Source organism: Limanda limanda, chromosome 15 (genome assembly GCF_963576545.1).
Source record: "Limanda limanda chromosome 15, fLimLim1.1, whole genome shotgun sequence".
Classification (NCBI taxonomy): Eukaryota; Metazoa; Chordata; class Actinopteri; order Pleuronectiformes; family Pleuronectidae; genus Limanda; species Limanda limanda.
The window spans coordinates 4469126-4491221 of record NC_083650.1 but is presented as its reverse complement, the minus strand read 5'-3'; the positions used below and the strand labels follow the sequence as shown (position 1 = coordinate 4491221).

Below are 22096 nucleotides of genomic sequence, written 5' to 3'. Positions count from 1 at the left end.
GCAGAGACATTTGGAATGATGATGTCACCACTTTTATATACGAGTTGTTCCTGAGAATTACATTAAGTTCGATATAAATAAAAAGCGTCAGACAGGCAAGGCACACCCTGCACACGTACTGCATAACCCGTGTTTTCATATCGTAATACGCTTTCATAAAGATGTCCTCATGACGTAATTTATAATGTAGTATACTTTGTGCTGGGGAAAATATTTCCTACATTTTTTCCTCATGGACTTAATGTAAAACCCAGATATTGTGAACAGTGCTCGTCTTAGAATTCTTCCTCGAGATCTGTCGCAAGCTGTGACTTTATTAGAACAAATAAACTTTTCCAAATAAAGATCCCGGGGGTTTCCACTTAAACCCTTCAAAGTTTGTTCATCTGCATTTTCTGCTAAATAAAAGCCAGCGGGCTGCAAACAGCGTCCTGGTCTCATTCATCTGCTGTGCGGAGGGTGGAGAGGCTGTTTGTTTGAACAGGAGGGAGCAGCCAGGCAGGGAGGCTGCTTTTGGCTTCAGATGCATAATGGCAGGAAAGCAGTGGGAGAGTTTGTACTGGGAACAAGGGGGAGACACAGGGTGAGGGAGGGGAGGAGACGCGTTAAAGTTTAAATTCTGGATCGTCTTGTTCCCCTTCGTTTCTCTAGATGATCCAGGATTTGGGACGATGACTCTGGGTCGACCAGTGACATGAAACATGACGGCCTGTGGCAGGAACAGATTCCCTCTGTAGCGCTCCTCTCACGAGTGTGAGCGTGAGAGGAACACGCGCAACAAACGAGTGTCAGGCTGAGGCTCAACACGTCTGGTTATCAGTGTTTACGTTAGGAAACTGAATTCTTAGGATGTTTCCTCTCATGGTACAGCGATCAGATAAAAGTAAATGTTTAAGAATTCCACAGATTCTCAGTAACGTCATCGTACGCAGGTCTTACCACTCTGCCGCCATCTTAGTAACGCCCCTTAAGTGAAGTTATTTCATTTTTAATGGACGAGGATCCTACTGTAAATGAACGACTGGTACCAGGAAATCAACAGTGAAATCTGAGTCGTCCAACCTTAATTCACATTATATGGTTTGAAAGCATGAAACTGTAAATAACGATTGCAGCCTTTCATGTCACAGAGACGTGATGACCTCATGACCTCCGCTCAAGAGGCTCTGTCCCAAAAAACTGTTATGAAATCCACTGGATGATGAAATGGTGGATTTTATTAGTGGTTTGTAGACGTGGGTCAAAGCTTTAGCGTCTCACTGTAAAAACAGTGAGTTTGTTTTTTAATCACGTCGGATCATGTGTTTCTAGATGAGTCTCACAGACGTGGAGGATCACGGTGTCGGATGATGACTGAGATTATAACGAGCTACCGACTGTCAGCGTCTGTCACTGTGTTTGGTGATTAGTTAGTAAAGGTTTAGTTCAGTGATTTTACTAATGAGAATCAACCTAAATCCTCAGCCTTGAGCTGTCAGATCAACTCCAACACGTCCAGTTTCCAAATATTAACATCCAAAAAAACGGTGTCTTCAATATATCTTGGCCAATATGATATTTAACATGTCAGTTGTAGCACGTGTAGTAGAGTAATATGTACATAGTTCAGTAGGTGGTAAAAACAGACTGATTTCAGACACAGTGAGAGAGAAGCTGCTGCTAGAAACTGTTACACAACATTTTCATTCTCTCTCTTTCTCCAGTGTTACTACTGATCGTGTGTGTGTGTGTGTGTGTGTGTGTGTGTGTGTGTGTGTGTGTGTGTGTGTGTGTGTGTGTGTGTGTGTGTGTGTGTGTGTGTGTGTGTGTGTGTGTGTGTGTGTGTGTGTGTGTGTGTGTGTGTGTGTGTGTGTGTGTGTGTGTTCTGAGTTACATCAAACACTCTGCAATGTTATGAGACAGGAGTGGAAGCCATCACTGGGTTTTATGGGCTGCCATAAGCTAACGGATTGTGTGTGTGTGTCTTCGTGCTGACATCTTTATTTCCCGGTTGAACAAAGGATGCCGTGCGTCCTCGACTGTTACTAATGGAGGGCGGAGACACACACACACACACGTTATATACTGTTAAGTATGTAGCTGCAATACCATCTATTAATTATCAATGAGGGTCCTGAGTGCTCCCACTGTGCGTGTGCCAGTGTGTGTGTGTGTGTGTGTGTCCGCGTGTGTGCTGTTAAGTGCTAAGTGCCTCCAGAGCTGTATTTACACTATAGATCTTATATTGGTTTGTGTGTGTAAATGTAAAGGAACAGTTAGGTGGACTTAAGTAAAGAGTGGGTGTTTGTGACCATGCACCACAAACACACACACACACACACACACACACACACACACGTGAGCACACTAACATGAACAGATGATTTATTCATGGTAAAGTTATCAAATATGGATTCACAAAAATACTCGACACGCTCTGTAACTCTGAACGCACCACAACTCTGCAGCGCTCACATGTAACGAGCTGTGTTGACACGCTAATGTCTCTTACAAAACAACATGCGTGTAAAAAATAAAGGAAACATGTGAAGGTTCACAGCAGAACTCGAGTTAACTGATTCTTCTGATAATTATCAAATGCTGATAGATAAATCATTTAAGTTCACAAACAAATCTTCTACGAGTTTAATTTAGATGATAAACGAAGTCATGAAGCAGTTGATGAGGCGGAAACATTTAGTATTTCTTTGTTTCAGTGATGATTTTCCATTGTTTGACCTTTGACCCTTTTAGAGGGCCTATGGCATGAATCATACATGTTCCAGGTGAAATCCTGTGTTAATGCTTCATTTCTCTTGTTATGAAACCAACGTCCTGTTGTTTTTACATCTAAATCTGTCTTTTCTCTTCCTGGCAAACACGTTTACTCTTTCTCCGACCAATCAGAAAGCTTTCTGGAATTTTTACCTTCCTCCCTGTGACTATAAATCCTCACAGTTAGTGACATGTGCTGCTTTATTCATCGGTTAAATCTTCGGGCGTGGACGAAGATGGTGGTGAGTCAAGGATTTGTTTATCCCATTATAATTCAATAATTGTGTATCTGATTTCATTATTAAAATTCATAACAATAAGCTCTCATGAAAAATTTCATTTCATTAACAGAGGGAACCTCCTCAGTCTCAGTTTGTGTTTGAAGCAGCAGCTTCTGTCAAGTAGTTTTCGGTCACTTCTAGTGTGTCTGTGAGTCTGGTTCCTTTGTCTCAGAGGCTCTGAAGAAAAACAACCTGCCTGAGTGAGCAAATGTGACCACATGACTTATTGATGGTGAGAAGCCACCGCCCTCTTCAGCTTAGCTGCTCTGAGGAGCTGAGAATTCACTGGTTTGTTTGATCGGCTCTGATCTGGTCCAAAAAATAAGTTTTACACTTAAATAAAAAAAAGTTTGTCTCTGATATGTTTCTGAAACAAAACGTTTTATTTTACAGAATTAACAGAAAAGATCTGCAATAATGGTAATTTGACATAAAACGTGTTTTGGTTTAATTTGTCTTTTCTTCTCTTTTTAGGTATGCATGATAAAGTTTGTGGTTTAACTGTAAAATATCAAACCTCAATTACTTTATAGTCATAAGCTAAATACAACAATAATATAATAATGATATTAATAATAATATCTGAAATATTTTACTCCCTTATATTCTTAATGGCGTCAGTCCCAAAATATCCATGTGAGAACATTTTAATCAGTGACGTCTGTTACACAATCCAAGTGTTAGTGAGACCACGATTAACTAACATTTCCCATTATGCTTCATTAGGGCGAGACTTCCCTGAGGCAGGGTCAGAGGTCAATGAGGGCTGCATCTGTCTGCACACATTCACAGACAGACAGACAGACACAGACAGACACACACACACACAGAAAACGACTGTTTGATCGTCTCTTGTCTTCATTTGGTCGTCATGTGACATCTGGACTTTATTATATGACTAATGTCTCATGATCCAGAGTTTTACATTTGCACCTGGTTTTAATTAAACTGAACTGAGTGTGTAAACTGAGGTTTTGTTTCTGATGATCAGATACAGATCATTCTCTTATCAGGTGGAATCAGAGTCGGTGGTATTTTTTTTTTTCCATTGTCACTTTCTATCTATCTCTCTCTCTCTGCATTCCGTGGTGTACTCGCACGGCCGCACGCCCTTTTATTTCGGCCAGCTCTGGATGTGTGATCTCATCTCCTCCGACTGCTGACACATTCCTCTGCTTTCAGCCTTTTATTCCCTCGCTCTTTTGTTGTGTGTGTGTGTGTGTGTGTGTGTGTGTGTGTGTGTGTGTGTGTGTGTGTGTGTGTGTGTGTGTGTGTGTGTGTGTGTGTGTGTGTGTGTGTGTGTGTGTGTGTGTGTGTGTGTGTGTGTGTGTGTGTGTGTGTGTGTGTGTGTGTGTGTGTGTGTGTGTGTGTGTGTGTGTGTGTGTGTGTTGGACGCTCTCTCACATGACGGAACAGAGAGGCCCCCGGAAACTGACGGAATGGATCCAGTTTAAGGTCTGAATCCAGTCATGAGCTGCTCGCTCACTTTCACTGATCTTTGTCAGGAGTTTTTTATGTGTGAAAACAAACGTCTGAATCAGTCGAACTGGACGCTAAATTAACTTTAACCTTCCATTTCCCGAGTCTGTTTCATGTCCGGCTGATCTGACGTGTGCGAGTCCGGAGGATTCACAGCGAGTGTGGGTGTTGATGAAGTTTCTCCTGCACACTCCAAGCAGGTATCCACACTGATCTGTGGTCAGCAGAGTCACTGAACTTTGGTTTATTATCTGGAGGAGAATTAAACTCTGGTGCCACAGTGTCATTGTGGCTGTTGCCATGGACACAGTGAGTTTTTATGCCTCAGTGCAGATGACATGAAGCGTTTTGTTCTTTGTTTGTCCATCACTCCCTTTCAAATAAGATATCTGAAGAACATCTTTCTTTATAATTCTTTAAATTTTCTGTTGGACTCGAAGCCAAATAGCAAAATAACAAAACTGTTGAATTGGATAAAATTCTCTCATCGATCTTTCTACTAAATCCAGAAATCTATCTGTCTAAGTCGCTCGTGTCTGAAGAACCGTTCATCTCATCTTCTTCACACGTGTTGTGTGTTGTTCTGGGTCCAGTGAAGATCAATGTTGAATTTGGTGCAATGATAAGTTCAATAATAATAAATTCAGAATAGACGGAAGCGAGCTCTGTAGCAGCAGCTTGAAACTGTGATGAGTCTATAAGATTAAACTCAGTCACACTAAATCTATACATGTCACGGTTGTGTGTTCAGATTTGTCTTTTGCTTCAGGCACTGCTAACTTACACAACTTTATCATATTGAACTCAACAACCACACAGATGCGAATATGTCACATCCTTCCTGTCATCAATCATCATTTTGTAAGATCAGATTTTATGTAGTAACTTGAGAGGCGTGATTCTGGATCAGGATTTTATTTCGGTGTCATTATCGACTCTCGTCATTGATTAGTGCTGCAGGCCTGAGCGCTGCCCCATCCCTCTGGTCGTCTGTAGGTTGGGACGAGGCAGCAGTGGATTGTGTTTCCAGGTTGTGCGTCACTGTTTGTCCTCAGAGTGAAGTATGGAGGAGATTTCGGTTTTGATGCTGCGACACTCAGAGAGGATGAAGAACTGAAATTACACAAAAACACACAAACTGCATTTATTTATTGCGTCTGCTGCAGAAAAAGAGGTCCCGCACATACATGCACAGAAACCATCTTTGGCAAACATTTATTTAACGTCTACTTTGATTTTTTCACTTTGGTCCTTGTCCCATCTGTTAACATGGAGGAGGAGGTGGGGTTTTTAGACTTTACTGCAGCCAGCCACCAGAGGGTGATAGAGATACTTTGCATTGTTTTTTTGTAGCCATCATGCCGTAACTTTTCACGCAACATTAGAAAAAGGAATTGAAAGCCAAGAAGGTGTGTGTGTGTGTGTGTGTGTGTGTGTGTGTGTGTGTGTGTGTGTGTGTGTGTGTGTGTGTGTGTGTGTGTGTGTGTGTGTGTGTGTGTGTGTGTGTGTGTGTGTGTGTGTGTGTGTGTGTGTGTGTGTGTGTGTGTGTTTGTTCGGTCCATTGGCTTATTGATCGATATAGTAACCATTGAAACCACAAACCATGTTAGCAGTTGACCTTCTCATGTTGATGCTGAGGCGTAATAACACCGTCACCGGAGGCTTTAGATTTACAACATGTATCTTTAATGTGAGTGAACTCAATGATTCGCCCACAGACGATGTTAATGTGTCACTTTGTCATAATAATAGTGACGCAGGACGACAATACCATGTCTGGTCTCTGTTATTTTAATAATGGCTGTCGGAGCACAGGCGATTAAACAGGAAGTCAAATACTTACCTACGTCACCTGCTGGATACTGTTCAGATTACAGAATTAGATTTAGGCTAAATTAACCAGTTGACGTCACCTGGTTATCGTCTCAACTCATCGCTCTCATCCTAATTATTAACCACATGACCAGAACGGGCTGATCTGATTAGTTAAAACGGGAGCAGCTCAGATTTGTATCACTGTTAAGTGTTATTGTTTGGAGCACAGACTCTAAATAAAGATGGACGACGTTTCTGCTCCCGAAAGTGAAGCCAAATTGTGTCGATCGTCCCCTGGTGGCTGGCTGCAGTATAGGTCATAAACCCTGCTCCATGTTAGCAGGTGGGACATGGACACAAAGAAAATCTAAAGTAGAGGTTAATTAGATGTTTGTAATAGTTCTTATCACACAGATGTATCGCTCACTGTGACATGTTTTCATGCACAAATAATCACTTATGAACAAGAAGATGTATATCATCACACCTCACTGAGATGTAGGTTTTTGGGTCAGTGTTAAAAACCCGATATCTGCACTGCGACATGAGGAGCTACAGATTCTGCAGCTGCTCAGTCTCTTACGTCCTGTACGTCCTGTCCTCAGACCTGTGCTGGGACTGTGCCGGCGGTGGACGGGAGCGTCCTGAGCTCCTTCCTGCTGTCGCTGTCGTGTTGGATGCTGTTTGAGTTTGATGGTGTCAGGTCAGATAACTGCTGCTGCCCTACATGAATCTGTGTGGCCTACATAGCACTGCTCACACACAAAGAGAGAGAGACACACACACACACACACACACACATGTCCTAAATATACTCACCTTTATGTGTATGTGTGCGCACGTTTAAGAAAACACTGGCGGTGGAGGTGACCGTGACCCAAGTTGTGTGTGTTTTATGTTCTGTTTAAATCTGATGAAGCTGCAGCAGATGTTAGACTCATTAATTGTAGGGTTTGGTTGATGGTTCAAATCTCAGCTCATCAGGCCCAAATGTCATTGTGTGCTCGAGCAAGACACTGAACGTCAAACTGCTTCCTGTACGTGTGCAGCCAGAAATGACATCCACTTTGGACAAATGATCGTAAGATGAGGCATCTGTTTTCTAGATTATCCTTCACAACAACGTCACCTCCAGTTTATTTTGAATTGTCTCAAATCTAAAGATCTTGTCTGGACTCAATGTTTGACATTCATATCTTTGCAAAATCCAAATTGTTGGTGTGTAATTTTCTGTGAACTCGTCTGCAAAGCAACAGTTGGTTTTCTCATGAATTTGTTCTCCATTAAATCACAGAAGAGTCATCACAGTGTTCATTTCCATTAATTCAAGTCTAGTATATTTGGTTTTATTAATGTTTTCTGTTAATTCATTTTTATTTATCATAACGTTTATGGTTAAACTGTAAAATTGTGTGTGTGTGTGTGCTTCTCTGGGTCTCTGCAGTGAAGTGGCTGCTGTAGTTACGGGCGAGTTGCGTAGGAGTTTGAATCCCACACATATCAGTGGATGGCAGCTTTTTGTTGCCATGGTGAACAATTGACACTCGAGTTGTTAAACTGTGAAGACAACTAAAAATACGGAGAATCGAGTTCACACAGACGAGATCCGTTGGTTTTTCCATCTGTACACAAACCTGAACATATTCTCGGCAGCTGAAATTCTGATTCCAGATCAGTCTTAGATTTTTCTAAATTAACTTTTACTTGATGGAACCATCTCTTCCAGATCTGGACTCCACAGTTTAGAGCTTTAGTTGTTTTATGTGAATAGGAAGCCATATTGCTCTGTGAACCTCACATCTTTATTTGTCCTAACACAGCTTGTCAAGAAATAAGTGATTATTATTCAAGGCTGCATGAATAATAAACTGTTAGACAGTTTGTATTGGAGCTCATGAATCATTAATCAAAACTAAACAAGGCAGGAAAAACATGTTTCTTGTGATATAGTTAATTTCATTCATTTTAAACTCTCATATCAAATATTGATCCCTAATGTTCTTCGTTGTGGTGTCTCTCTTTCATTCTCTTTTCTATTTTTTTTAATTCCCTTTTTCAACTGACCTGTGACATACAAAACAAATCTCTTTCACCTCTGACCCTCCAAGACATTTTTTAGTTTTGCTCGTAATTAGGGTTGCAAAATTCCGGGAATATTCAAAGTTGGAAACTTTCCATGGGAATTAACGGGAATATACGGCAGGGCCTCAATAGCCCTGCTGTAGTGTGCAGGATGCTGGGAATTATCTGTGCAGGTGATGAAAGAATGCACATTGGAGGGTTGAAATTCAACATGCAGCGTGTGCTGCATTCCATACATCTTTAAAATAGAGTTTTGAATGATGTTTTTATTGCTCAGTGTTTAATTTGCATATTTTTTTTTTCAAAATTCCCAAAATTCCTGAGGTTAGCATTCCCGTGGAAAGTTTCCGGAAAGTGTCTGGAAATTTACCGGAAAGTTTCCGCCCCTTTGCAACCCTACTCGTAATTCATTAAAATTCAGAACTTTAACTAAGATTTTCTTACTCAAGTATTATTACTGATCAAGTGGAGCTGATGAGGCAAAACATCAAGGATTTTGTTATTTGTGAAACTTTTATTAAAGTTGAACTTGACAAGATGCTGCACGTTGCTCATAAAAACCCAGGAGACTGATATTCAACAACTAACATGACAAAGGAGAAATGTGAAGATATTCTACTTTCTAAAACCAACAGATGAACCTTTCCTTCTGTCCTCTGGATTTTCTTTCCTCCTCTGCTGCAGCGTCTCTTCAGCTCCTCGCTGTAAAAGCTCTGTGATTCGGTGTCAGTAAAGTTTTTCTCTCCTCTGAGGCTCCAGCCGAGCGTCTTTTGTTCCACTGACAGGAGCCTGACGAGTGGGATCCGACACAATGATTGCTAGGACAGCGGTCGCCATGGAGACTTGTGGTTCTGACTTGACAATGTGCTGTAGATGCAGAGAGAGAGAGAGAAAGAGGATAATTCACATCAAGTGATGATTACATGTTGGGAAGTTTATATTTAACCTGAACTTGTGTTACTCAGATTATAAAAAAAAAACCATCAGTTTCTCCTCAGCAATTCATTTAGTCTTTTTATGAAAAGAATAAAATTAACACTGATTCAAAACATTTACTCATCCTGTTGGACAGAATAACAATATTGTCTTTATTTATCTCTTTTATTTGTATTTAGATTTTAACATTCTCTTTCAAGGAGCAAGGTTCAGATAATGGCTGTGTGTCAGACTAGGCTTCAGCTGTTTCTTGGGACCTGTTAGTTTCAGTCTGTTAGTATGATAATACACAATAATACACACCTGACTGATTTAATAGTGAAAATAAGAAATGTATCTAACTGCAACTCTGACCATTTTCTAATGTCATCAACATGAGGATTGTTTTAACTTTAAAATATCCAAAATCTATTAAAAGTCCAATGTGACGGTTTCAAGTCTCTCTTTTTCTTATATCTGAGGCTAAAATTAGCAAATATTTAACATTTTATCTAGAAAATAATTAAATTAATGAATTAATGAATTAATGTTTGCATTGACCAAAATAGAGTGAAAACATAGTGATGAAGAGATGATGCACTAGAGAGGGAGAGAGAGGGAGAGGGAGAGAGAGAGAGAGAGAGAGAGAGAGAGCGAGAGCTTCACTAAGAGCTGAATGTAGCGAAGGATGCTGGGAGGTGGGAGGAGGATGTGGGCGAGAGACAGGGAAGAGAGAAAAGAGCCGTCCAACGGTGAAAAGACTTGAGCGCTGCTTTCATGGTCTCAGGCGTGGGCGTCTCTGCAGTTGAGATGCATTGTGGGAAATGTAGGAAACAGGTTTACGAGCTCAGTAGTAGAAGTCAGAAATAACAGTATTTTCTCTTGTGAGAAAATGGCTGAAACAAACAGAATTTTTTATTAAATAGATGTTTTTTAATTCCCAGAATCCTATGCGGCTTGTTCAAATAATTTGTTTTATTCAAACTTTTTTTAGTTAACTGATATTTTTAATGTTGGTGGAGATTTATAAACAGTCTGGAGAAGTCATCTCTTCTTCTCTCTATTTCTGTCCTTCCTGTCGTCAGCTGGTATCATTACTTCCTCTCTTCCTTTATCTCCACATTCTCCCTCTCCCTCTCTCGGTCTCTCTGTCTCTCTATCTCTTTCTCTCTTTCTCTCTCTCTCTCTCTGTCTACCTATAAATATAATACACACCCACACACACACATAGTAACCACTCATTTGTTACTCCATGCCCTCTCGCCCTTCGTCCAGTCCACAGATGACATCATAGTTTAATGTCGTAAAGGTCCGCACCCTGGTGGCTGGTTACAGTATCGGTTATAAACCCTGCCTCTTCCATGTTAGCAGATTGGACATAGAATAACTAAAAAAGCAAATACAGGTTAAATACATTTTTCAATAAATAAAATAGGAGGATGAAGGAAACTTAAAAATATAATAATTCTCAGTTGGGTTAAGTCTGTGATTTCTGATCAGGTTTGTTGAGATTTATTTGTGATGGATTTATATTCAGATTCTCTGCTGTCTCCTTCACCTCATGTAGCATATTTACCACCTCCTCTTTTCTCTCAGGAGGTGGTGGAGACCAAAGAGGGAGCTAAAAGAGATGAATGTGGAAAAAAGCAACTAAAATATTATTAGATGTGGTTGTTTTAGCTTGAAGTAGATTTTCTCTGCAACGTCATATTATTTATGAAACAGAAAAAACACATTTTCTTGTTCCAGATTTTATAATGTGAAGATTTTCTGCTCGTCTCTGGTTTAAAGTTTAACAAATAGAACATTGACTTCACAGATTCTCCTCTCTCTCTTCCAGTTCTTCTGAATCTCTCTCACCCTCCTCGCTCATTTTGCTGCCCTGACATGGCATACTTTCTAAAAACTGTGCGTGTGCTTGTGTATTGTCATGACTCCGTGGCTGGTGTGTGTGTCTATGCGTCCACATGCTTTATCGCTTCTGCATGAGTGCACATTGTGTTAGCCTCACTCAGGCAACACACACTCACACACGCACAGGGTCTCAGTGGTAGCATATTTTAAGCGTAGCAACACAAGCAGCAGCTCCAGCCTGACTGGTTGTTGAGCTGCAAGTGGGTGGCCGCAACACACACACACTCATACTCACACTCACACTCACACACTCACTATCAGTGTGTAGCTTAGAAACAGTTTTTGCTCTGCAGAATCTCCAGTGGCAGAAACCTTCTCATTGGTCCGATTACACGTCAGTGGGCGGCGCCAGAACAGAGGGAGTGATGCGATGTTTGAATTAAAGGGGACGGGGGGTCGTCATGGGACAGCATCACAGACCAATCAGTGAACAGATCAGAGTCTGTTTGTTGTAACAAAATGATCAAATTAGTTTATATGAACTAGATGAAAGTCTGCGTGCTCGTGTCATGTGACTCTATGAAATGTGACCTGACCACTGCAGGAGTCTGTCTGCAGTGGTCAGCCTCTCTGAGCTGCTGCTGTGGCGTTTTAGTGTCGAGTCATTGTGACGTTTGCTGACCTCAGGATCCAAAACGACTCGCTGTGCTGACTCTCTGTTCTCAGGTTTACAGGCTCTGTTTATTCCGACTCCGTCAGTGACAGCAAACACCTCATCTGCAATTTAAAATAAAATCAATAAGAACCCAAGTGCTCCACACACAGCTTTTAAATCTCTGCAGGGAAAACAAACAGAACCAGCAGGGGCTCGACTGCTCTTTATGTTGGGACCAGGAATTTTTCCTGCTGCATTTTGAGAGTAAATCCTTGAACCATCATCTCCTCGTTTCACTTTATCTTAAAAACCTTTTTACTCCTAATGTTTTACATCAAAGTGAACGCTGCTCGACTCTGACATGTGCATCTGTGTTTTTATTATGTTGTGTCATATATTGTAGTAACGTACTGTGACCAGAGGGGAGCGCCATCCTCTCTTTTAAGGGCAGAAGTTGGTTCAGCTGTGGAGGCTGTTGAGCTTTTTCAGTTTTTCACATTCACTGAACTATTACAGCAGTAATAATAAGATTATTGTATATTCATGCTTACTGGAGGAGTTCAAGTGTCACAGAATAGATACAGATAAATAGAATAGAGTAAAATACCATAGACCCACACAGGAAGAATTAGACACAAAACACTGTTGCACTCAGACAGTTGATTCACCAGTGATGCGAATGAGCAGCTGATCTCAAAGTTACATTTACAATAAAACATGGTCCAAATCATCTCAATAGCCCCCTGGTGGCTGGCTGCAGTATAGATCATGAACCCGTCCTCCTCCATGTTAGTAAAAACGTAGAAAAATCAAAGTAGACGTTAAATAAATGTTTATCAAAGATGGTTTCTTTCATTTTGGGTAGTTCTCATCACACTGATGTTTTGAAGGTGTTCATGTTTCTGATCAGTCTGGTTTGAGAAGTCTTGATTGACAGCTGAGACTGACTCCCGATTGGTTGAGAGCAGACTCTACCCCCAAATGATGTAATCGGCATACGATGGCAGCACTCATATCCAGGATGCCCTGGCTTCATTTCTGGATAATGGCAGGAAGTTTAGGGGTGTTTTCCATCACAGAGTCGTGCAAATGCTATACGATGACAACAGAATAGAAAACGGTTAAAAAGGGAGATAATGAGAATGTAATTTTCCGCTCATTCTACAACTTGTGTGTTGTTGTGTTTTTTTAAAATAACTTCCACTAATTCATCCTCTGTTTGTGTCTCTGCAGGTTTTGAACGATTCTCTCGACCAGCCAATCAGAGCCGGTCAGAGTGTGTGTGTGAGGGTGTGTTGGAGGGTCCCGTCGCTAACGGCAGCAGGCAGCAGGTGGACGGGCTCGGAGGAAGCGGCAGCAGCGGTGGTGGAGGTGGAGTCGCGTCGAGGTCACGATGACGTCGGTAGCGGGGGAGTTCGACCACATGGAGATCCAGCAGCAGTACAGCGAAAGCGTCAACAACCGCTGGGACGCAGAAGACTGGGACAACGAGAACAGCTCGGCCCGTTTGTTCGAACGCTCCCGAATTAAAGCTCTCGCAGGTAGGACAAGGTTTCTTCAACTGTCTCCTCTTGGTGATTCTTCTGCTTATGTGATGTATCAGTTTAAGGTAATTCTCTCTAACCTGTTTTACATGGTGGAGGTTCGAGGGCTATTTTAGACCTCACAATAATTTGACACAAATAAAGTGTTGCATATCAGAGAAATTCTTGCTGGTGCTGATAGTCACGAATTTGGGCCCAAGAGGCTGATATTGGTGATGTCGGAAATCCAAACAAGCTGAAGCACCAAGTTACTGATCTGATTCGGTCACGTGACAAACAAGTGATGCTGAGACCTGCATTCACATGATTGGCTGAGTGCTGATCATGTGACTTAACATGTCTCAACCACGTCTGCCTGCAGATGACGCCGTTGCTCACCAACAGTTACATAGTGTTGCTTTAAATATTTGATATTTTTGTCAGGTTTTATTTTTAATTGTTGTTTCAGCAAAGCAGACAAATCATATAAAGCATCATATTATGTGGTTTACTGTGTAAATCTGGAGTATTTTGAATAACAGGAAGAGTTTACCAGATGTGGGATGTTTCTGTTGCTGTGTATTGAGAAATCATATCTTTAATTTGGCTCCTTCCCGTGTGAGTGTGAGTGTGAGTGTGTCTGTGTGTGTGTGTGTGTGTGTGTGAGTTCTCTGTGGGAGTCTCAGAGTCTGAATGGTTTCACAAGTTGTGGGTATGTGTTGGTTTGTGTCAGCACAGAGAACAATGCAGCTTCTTACAACACAAAGCAACAAGATGAAAATCTCTGGAGAGTGAAAATGAAAACAGTGTTGGTTTAGTCTCAGTTAAACGTACATTTTGTTTCATGGAGTTTAGTGTAAAAATGAGTGATGACAGATGAGCTGATAGTAGCCCCCCCCCCCACACACACACACCTTCACAACGCATCATAGTCTTGAGCTAACGAGCGCTAACACAGGCAAACAAGCATCTTAACGAGCTTCAGTCTGATCAGAATCTTCACCTCTACTCTCTTACTTCAGTACGTCAGTTAACTGAGACGTAAGTTTGTGCCAGCTGTTGTTTTCCTCTGATCTCAAATCATCAGAGATATTAAGAAGTTTTTATCTATTTTATAATAATTATTATTGACTGTAAGTTTGTGATGATTGTTGATCTCATGCGCTATGAGCAATACGTGTGTGTGTGTGTGTGTTACAGTAACTCTACCTATCTCTCAGGCTGATGCTTTTTTTACCCTGATGGCCGACTGCTCCACTAGTTTCAAACTTCACTAAATAATTCACACCAGTGTTAAATATGCAGAAGAAGGCTGATGGTGTGTGTGTGTGTGAGAGAGTATTTTTACTTTAAAAGTACGAGGGCGGAGCTTGTATTTCCTGCTGGTGAGTGTTCTGCTGCTCAGAGAAACGTTGTGTTTGGGCAATATTCAGTCATTAGGGATGAAATAAATACAATGATTGTAAAATTTAAAAAAGATAATCGATCAGTTTATTGGAAGACAAATTAATCCATTGATTGGTTGTTGCCGTGGTTCATATCTTATAGATTCCGCCTCTCAGAGTTTTTGTCTCAGTTCTGGTTTTGAAGGTTGAGATTGGGACGATGGGAGGAGTCACCAGACGTGGACGGGGGACACAATATTTTATTCTCCAGAAATAGAATAAAAGTTTGCCTTCTGCTCATGCAGACACTTGTATGTAGTGACAGTAAACGTGTTTTATCTTTATTCTAAATTTAAATCTTAGAACTTTCACTTACTCTTTTTTAAAAACGACTATTCAACGTTTCACTGTGCATGTTAAATACGTGTTTTCCTAGTAGTTTCAGTGTAGAAGTATTTTCAGCTCCCAACCTCCTCTTCATCCTCATCCTCCTCTTATCTTCCTCCTCGTCTCTGTAGCCTCTTCCTGTTCATGCTGAGCTCAGCAGGCCAGAGGATGTGTGTGGTGATGACATTGAATTAGCACTGTATTTGATACTCTGTGTGTGTGTGTGTGTGTGTGTGTGTGTGTGTGTGTGTGTGTGTGTGTGTGTGTGTGTGTGTGTGTGTGTGTGTGTGTGTGTGTGTGTGTGTGTGTGTGTGTGTGTGTGTGTGTGTGTGTGTGTGTGTGTGTGTGTGTGTGTGTGTGTGTGTGTGTGTGTGTGTATTAGTTAATAGCTTTTTCAACAAATCACTTTAAAACTGTTGTTAGTTGCAACTCGATGAGTGAATCTGACCAGAAACATGACAGAACACACAACGTGTGTCTGTCATTGAAACACGCACACAGACGTCCGCTGCTGCCATCATCAGTGTGTGTGTGAAGCTGAAGCCAAGTGTGTGTTTCGCCTCCATATGATATCCTGGGAAACACAAAACCAGCCTTCACCATGGAAACGCTGACAGATCTACTTACAGTGAAGGCAGAGACAGAAGGAGTGTGTGTGTTGGTTCAGAGTGGGTGGCTTTCTGAGTGTGTGTGTGTGTAGGTGGGGGGGGGTTGGTTCGTCAGTTGGTTGGTTGGTATATTGACTTCATGACAAATAGAGCTGCTGTTCATAAAAATAGTTTCAATCAATTTGCAGAAACCTTTGACACAAAGTGCAGTCAGACTTTTTTTTTTATTATAAAAAAACTGATGAGAAAGAACCTGACAGGATTATTATTATTAATACTCGGCCTCCTGGACGTGTGGGAGGTCAACCCATCAGTCCCGAGTCTTTGAACATGGCCGCCGGTGTCCATCGACATGCCGGGACCTTGGCTGCAGCCCTGAGGTGTTTCTGGTAACTGTTTGTTTTCTGTCCTCAGAACAAAAATAAATCCAAATATCCCCCGAGGTTCAGCAGGGAGGAACAGATCAGGGATTGATTTCCATAGACCAATTAACACCAGTATTTTATTAATGATTTAAAAAATAAAATAACACACATTAAATAACAATACACCTGACAGAAGTGTGAAGCCGACCAGATGAACAGTTCTCCAGATATGTGAACGACAAACCGACGGATACATGTTGATTAAAGTGACGACTCACTCAACCGCTCAATAATTAGAAGCAGGAACAGTCCATGTTCCCCACAGAGAGGAGGACACACGCACACACACACACACACACACACACACGCACGCACACACATCCTGCTCAGAGTACCAGATGGTGGAATGCTTGGAATGTTGCCTGTTGTCTTTTTTTAACTGGGTGAATTTGTGGGTTTTCCACATCAGAGAAAGTGAAAGTAAAGAAACTAATATATTTCTCCTTCTTCCTCCTGATCTGTTTTGCTCTCACTTGTATTTCCCCTGTATCTGCTCACTTTTTTTCTTTTCTCTGCTTCTTTCACTCGTCCTGTTTTTATTTCTCATTCTTACAGAATCTTTAGTCCTGGTTGTTGTACTTGACTCATGTTTCACCTCTGATGAGTCAGAAAGTTTCGTCCTCCAATATGGCTGCTGTTTCGCTTCTGGCGCTCTGACCTCACAGAAATTCCTCTGTGTGGTCAGGAGGGCGAGGTTTCGTGTCGGTGTGAAATTCACCACTGCAGCGTCACAAGTTTCAACTTTGAACACAGACACACACACACACACACACACACACAAACACACTCATCATTGCTGAGCTGCTACAGATGTGACTTCAGGTTTTTAATACAGATTCCAGATTTTCACTCAATAAAAAACTCAGCATGATGCAGCCGGCGTTTCGCTCCCCGGGGCGTCCGCTTTGAGAGGAGGTTAGCGGTCAGACTCGGCTCAGGCTGGATGAATGGTGCGTTTGGTTCGTTGTCCGGGTCGGCCCGAGGGGCTGAGTCACGAGGACTCCAGATGACGGCAGGAAACGCGGCGTGACGCTCAGCATGTTGGGAGCCGGCAGGAAGAACATTATGTTATGCAGATGATCAACAGAAGACGAAGTCGCGCTACAGAAAAGTTAGCTCCATCTGTTGTGTGTTTGCCGTGACCTCTGACCTTTGATCTCTGCACTGACGGATGCTGGTTACCCGGGAGCTGAAGCTGTTTCTGCTTTTAGACGTCGCGGCAGCAAAGAAGTTGTGTCCACGTTTGATTAACACAGTAAAAATATAACAAAGTAAAAACAAAGAAAGTTTGTGAAGGTTTCCAGAAGACACAGATCAACAACAAGATTATGTGAACATACGTCCTGTTTGATCTGTTTTTAGTTTCTACCAACTCATCAGAAAAACTATATACAAATCTGTAGTTTCCTCTGACGAACTCTGACAGCTCCGTCCATTCATTCATCCTCCTCCACTTATCTGAGATTGGGTATTTGTGGCCAGGAAGCTTCTCTGCGAGGTTTTCTAGCTCTTCTTGTTCCAAGGCCTGATGGTATGTGTAGTCCCTCCAACGAGTTCTGGGTCTCAACCTAGTTGAACGTGCCGAGAACACCTCTAATGGAAGGTGACCAGGAGGATTCTGATTAATGCTCCAACAACCTGAAGTGGCTCCTTTGGATGTAAAGCAGCGACTGCAAACTCTTCATCTGATCTCTAAGGCTGAGCACAGAGACCTGATGGAGAAAATCTTTATAGGTTGCTTGAATCCACAATATCATTCTGTCAACCATTACCCAGAGTTCATGACAATATGTGAGGGTCAAAACATAGATTGGTTAATCATTGTGGGTGTGTATGTCTGTGTGTGTGACCTTTGGTCTAGCTTTCACCTGTTAATCATCTACCTCACGTTACAAGTATGTGAGTAGTGAAAGTGTCTCTGGGTGGCGTCGGTGCCTTTTCACTCGGGAGGTTTCTGAAGACGACGGGAGCAGCAGCAGAGAAAGAAAAGATTGTGTTTCATCCAGAAACTGTAGAAATGTTTAGACACAATAATGTCAGTCAAGTAAATCCTCACATATTTTGATTCTTCACAAAGACAAAATGTTGGAGGACTCTTTTCGAAACATGTTATGGACTAAAGTTTTGTCCTGATGGTGGCGCTACAACGCACTTCTCACGGTCACTGGAATTACCATGAGCAATTACTGGTTGATTTTCTTTGCAGCGAGAACATCTAGATTGTTTTTCTATGTGGTCTAACACGTTGAACTCTCAGTTTGTGTCCTTTGCACTTTTGTCGGAGTCACATGAATATTTGTTCCATGCATTGTCTCCAAGTTGTGACCTCTGACCTTTCACCTCCCCTTGTTTGGTTTTAACAAAGTCCGTTACACAGGAAGTGAAGCTGATTCTCCTCCATCTCTTCTAAATTCTCCACATTCCTCCAAAACCTGCAGGTTTGACAAACTTGAGTAAACTTTGAATTTCCAGGCTTTGAAATTTAACCAATAAGATTATAGTGTATAAGATCCTTATGAGACTTTAGTTGAAATCATTTTGTTTGTGTGTGTGTGTGTGTGTGTGTGTGTGTGTGTGTGTGTGTGGGTGCGTGGATGGACAGCACGATCAAACAGGAAGTGCTGGCTGGACTCAGGCAGGAAGAACATCTTCACAACAAACTAATATTAGAACTCAAATAGTCTCAGGATGTTTGGACGTCTCTGTGTGAGCGATGAAGTCGTAGAGACACCCACACCCCCCCCCCCCCCCCCCACACACACACACACAAAACACAGGTCAGGTTAGGACGTTACTTTGACTTCCATTAATTTTGGGCCACAAACCTAAAACAGAACCTCAGAAACAAAGTTTAGTCTCGTTAGGACGGAACTGTGCTCTCATGAAGGTTTGTGTGTATACAGGAAGACACACACACACACCCCACCCTGTTTCCTCCAGTGTGACTCGTCCTCTCTGACACTCAGTCCTATGTTCTCTTAATTAGCTTCATGAAGAAGCTGCTGCCACAGTGTCCACATGAATTAGATGAAACAGAAGGAGCATTTTCACGTGATCATATATGTGCGTGTGTGTATAATGTAATTTCACTTCACACACTGCAGCATCTAGACGTTTATATTTGCCAAAAGTGATCTGAGCTCATTTAACTGAACCTCTGACTCTTGTATGTGGAGAATTTACTGAGGGAGACACAGACATCTCTGTTTAACAGGAATGTTGATCAAACTAGAACATCGCTCACTAGAGTTCATCCATCCACCAAAACCAAACTGTCTCATTTTGAAGCCACTTTTAAATTCAACAGATCCGGATATTTGGATCTGCACCAAGTCCCAAACACTCACAGATTCCAAATCTAAATACGTCAGTTTGTAAAGTAGTCCATAAGTCTGTACTGGAGTTGATTTACCTTTGGCTCTTAAGTCACTAATGTTACAATTCATTTTCTCATTTCTTTAAAATGAGCTGCAGGAAATATTTCTCCACTTTCAAATGGAACCAATCAATGCAATAACAGTAGTTTATATTAAAGCTAGAAGAAGGTAAGTCAAATAAAAGTCTTCGGATTTATTATTAGTTTTCATAGTAACTAACTTAATTATTTTATTTTCCAGTTTTATCTTCAGTGTGAACAGAGGCTCCTTCAGCTCTCTCTCTCTCCAGTGTTTGTCTTTCTCTCTCGCCCTCCTCCGACTCCGCCCCTTATGCTAACAAATTAGTGACATCAGCAGTGAAAGCAACGGTTGTGATTGGCTGTTGGGAGGAGGGGCTGCTCCTGCTGGCGACCCCCTCCCCCCTGGACTGTGTCAGCCTGAAGGTGTTTTCAGTGTCTGAGCTGCTGCTGCTCACAGGAGGACAAACCCTCTCTCTCTTTCTCTACCTCCGTCCCTCTTCCTCTGTTTCCTGCACTTTGTCTCTGCAGCAGAATCTTCTCTTACTGGGCTGGAGTGTGTGTATGTGTGTGTGTTGACGGAGGATTCGGTGGAGGATCACTGGATGGAGGGAAGGTGTGACATTTGAGGACAATGACATAATGGATGGAGAGAACACAGGAGCATGATGCTGCGTCTGCTGAGCCAGCCATTCCTGCGACCACGCTGGTGAAACATACACAGAGAGAGAGAGAGAGAGAGAGAGGGAGTCTGCAGCTCTTCTCCTATGTCTCTCGCCCTCTCCATCGCTCAGTCCTGGAAGTGTTGAAGAAGAGAATCGTCATCTTCCTCTGAGTTGAGCTCAAACTTGGATTATTTCCCTACAGTATTAGAAGCTTTGGTGCTTTTGAAACTCAGGTTTGAATCATTTGAAAAACTCACTTATTCATCTGTAAACTGGAGTTTATTCTCCTGGACACACCTCAGTCCTGTTGGAAGCTTTTCTCTGCTGTGAAGAACTTATCACACAACAAGTCAAATCTATTTTCCTGGACAGAATCGAATCGTGTTGAAACTTGAGCTTCGTCCTGTTGCAGAGAAAACTAACACTCTGAGCTCCGTTCCACTGGAAACTGAAGTTTCACTTCGATGCCTCTGTGGACTCGTCTCCTCTAAATCTCCCATCGTCCTCTTTGGAGTTTCACCATGGAGCTTCAGAGCGCCACCAGCGGTCTCCCCGGCCCCCTTTCGCTCTCCCCTTCCTCAGACTATGCAGGCCCTCTGTCACCGGGCGGCCTCAGTCCATCTTACCCTGAGAGCCCAGGCCGGGGTCCGAGCCCAAGTCTCAGCCCCATTAGGGGCCCCAGCCCAAGCCTTGGATTCTCTGCTCAGGCCGCCTTCAACTACAACCAGCTGGAGGGGAGGTTCAAACAGCTTCAAGGTAAGACAGGAGCCCCAGCCCTCAAAAATCTTTGAAATCATCTCCAAACAGCAAAGACACCATGAGGATGTTCCAGGTCGGTTATGTGCATAAGGCCCGACTGGTCATTTGCATTTCCGCACGTGGAATCATTCAGTCGTGGCTTCACCAGATGAAGTGACATGAAGCGAGTGAAGCAGGAGGGAAGAGCTCGAGTTTCTTGAAACAACTTCAGGGGGTCGAGAGTCGGAGAGTTTTCACTGAGCCGAACGAGAGCAGCAGCTTTTTAAAACAGAGAAAGTCTCTGAATATAAAGAGAGGAAATAAGAGTGAAGTTGGCTGAGGAATCAAACCTGAACGTTGCAGACAAACAGCAGCTTTGTGTCCATGAAATGAATCTGAATAAGCTTAAGTTATGTAGTTTCTGATTAATCCTGAAGATGAGTTATAACAAACCTGAATATAAAGTTAGAAAAGTTGTCATAGTCAAAGTTTAAGTGTGTTTAAAAAAGTTAGTTTAATTTAAGTAGAAATTGATTTTAATTGTGATATTGTGAAATCACAGCCTCGATCTCTCAGTGGATGATTCAGCAGATATGATCTTATCTCAGTTTACTCTGTATCAGAGCCGCACCCTACTGCACACACAGTCCGATGCAGAGGCTGCAGGCTACTTAGTGCCTTGCTGAAGGGCAGCAGAGTTTTTCTTATTCAATTCCCACACCCAGATTCTTTCAGATGGTTGTGATCTGACGCTCCTGTCACATGGACGTCTGTCCTTTTCAGTCTCTCTGAGAAATATCCTGTTGGTTTTTCATTTGTTATATCAATGAGAGAGTTATTCAAACACCCTGGGATTTTCATTCATTAATAAAACTGACAATGGGAACGTTTCTTTTTCCATGAAATATTTAATCAGTTGATTTTACATGTCTCATCAAATACAGAACATATGACCCATTCTTATTTTAGACAGAGATTGAGATGAATAGAATAAAGATTTAAGTTGTTTGTTGGTTGTGCGTTAGGTTTCCTTCACTTTTTGTCTGATAACATGTTTTCAGTGTTAGTTTCATTCTTCACTGATCTTCTCTCAGTGTTAAACAAACTTCACATGTGACGTTGGTGTTTCTGTCACT

General features: G+C 42.0%; 1 protein-coding gene across 2 annotated transcripts in view; it reads left to right on the top strand.

The window, feature by feature from the left end:
• The window catches only part of LOC133020287 (spectrin beta chain, non-erythrocytic 1-like), a 76029-nt gene that overhangs the window by 15502 nt on the left and 38431 nt on the right, over positions 1-22096 (top strand). The window contains exon 2 of one of the 2 annotated variants that reach the window (XM_061086788.1): positions 13069-13376. In XM_061086788.1, the coding sequence (XP_060942771.1) occupies positions 13229-13376 (148 nt within the window). In that variant the 5' untranslated portion in view covers positions 13069-13228. Of the gene's footprint in view, positions 1-13068; positions 13377-20009; positions 20979-22096 lie in introns of those variants that run through there. The other variant, XM_061086787.1, reaches the window with a different exon arrangement.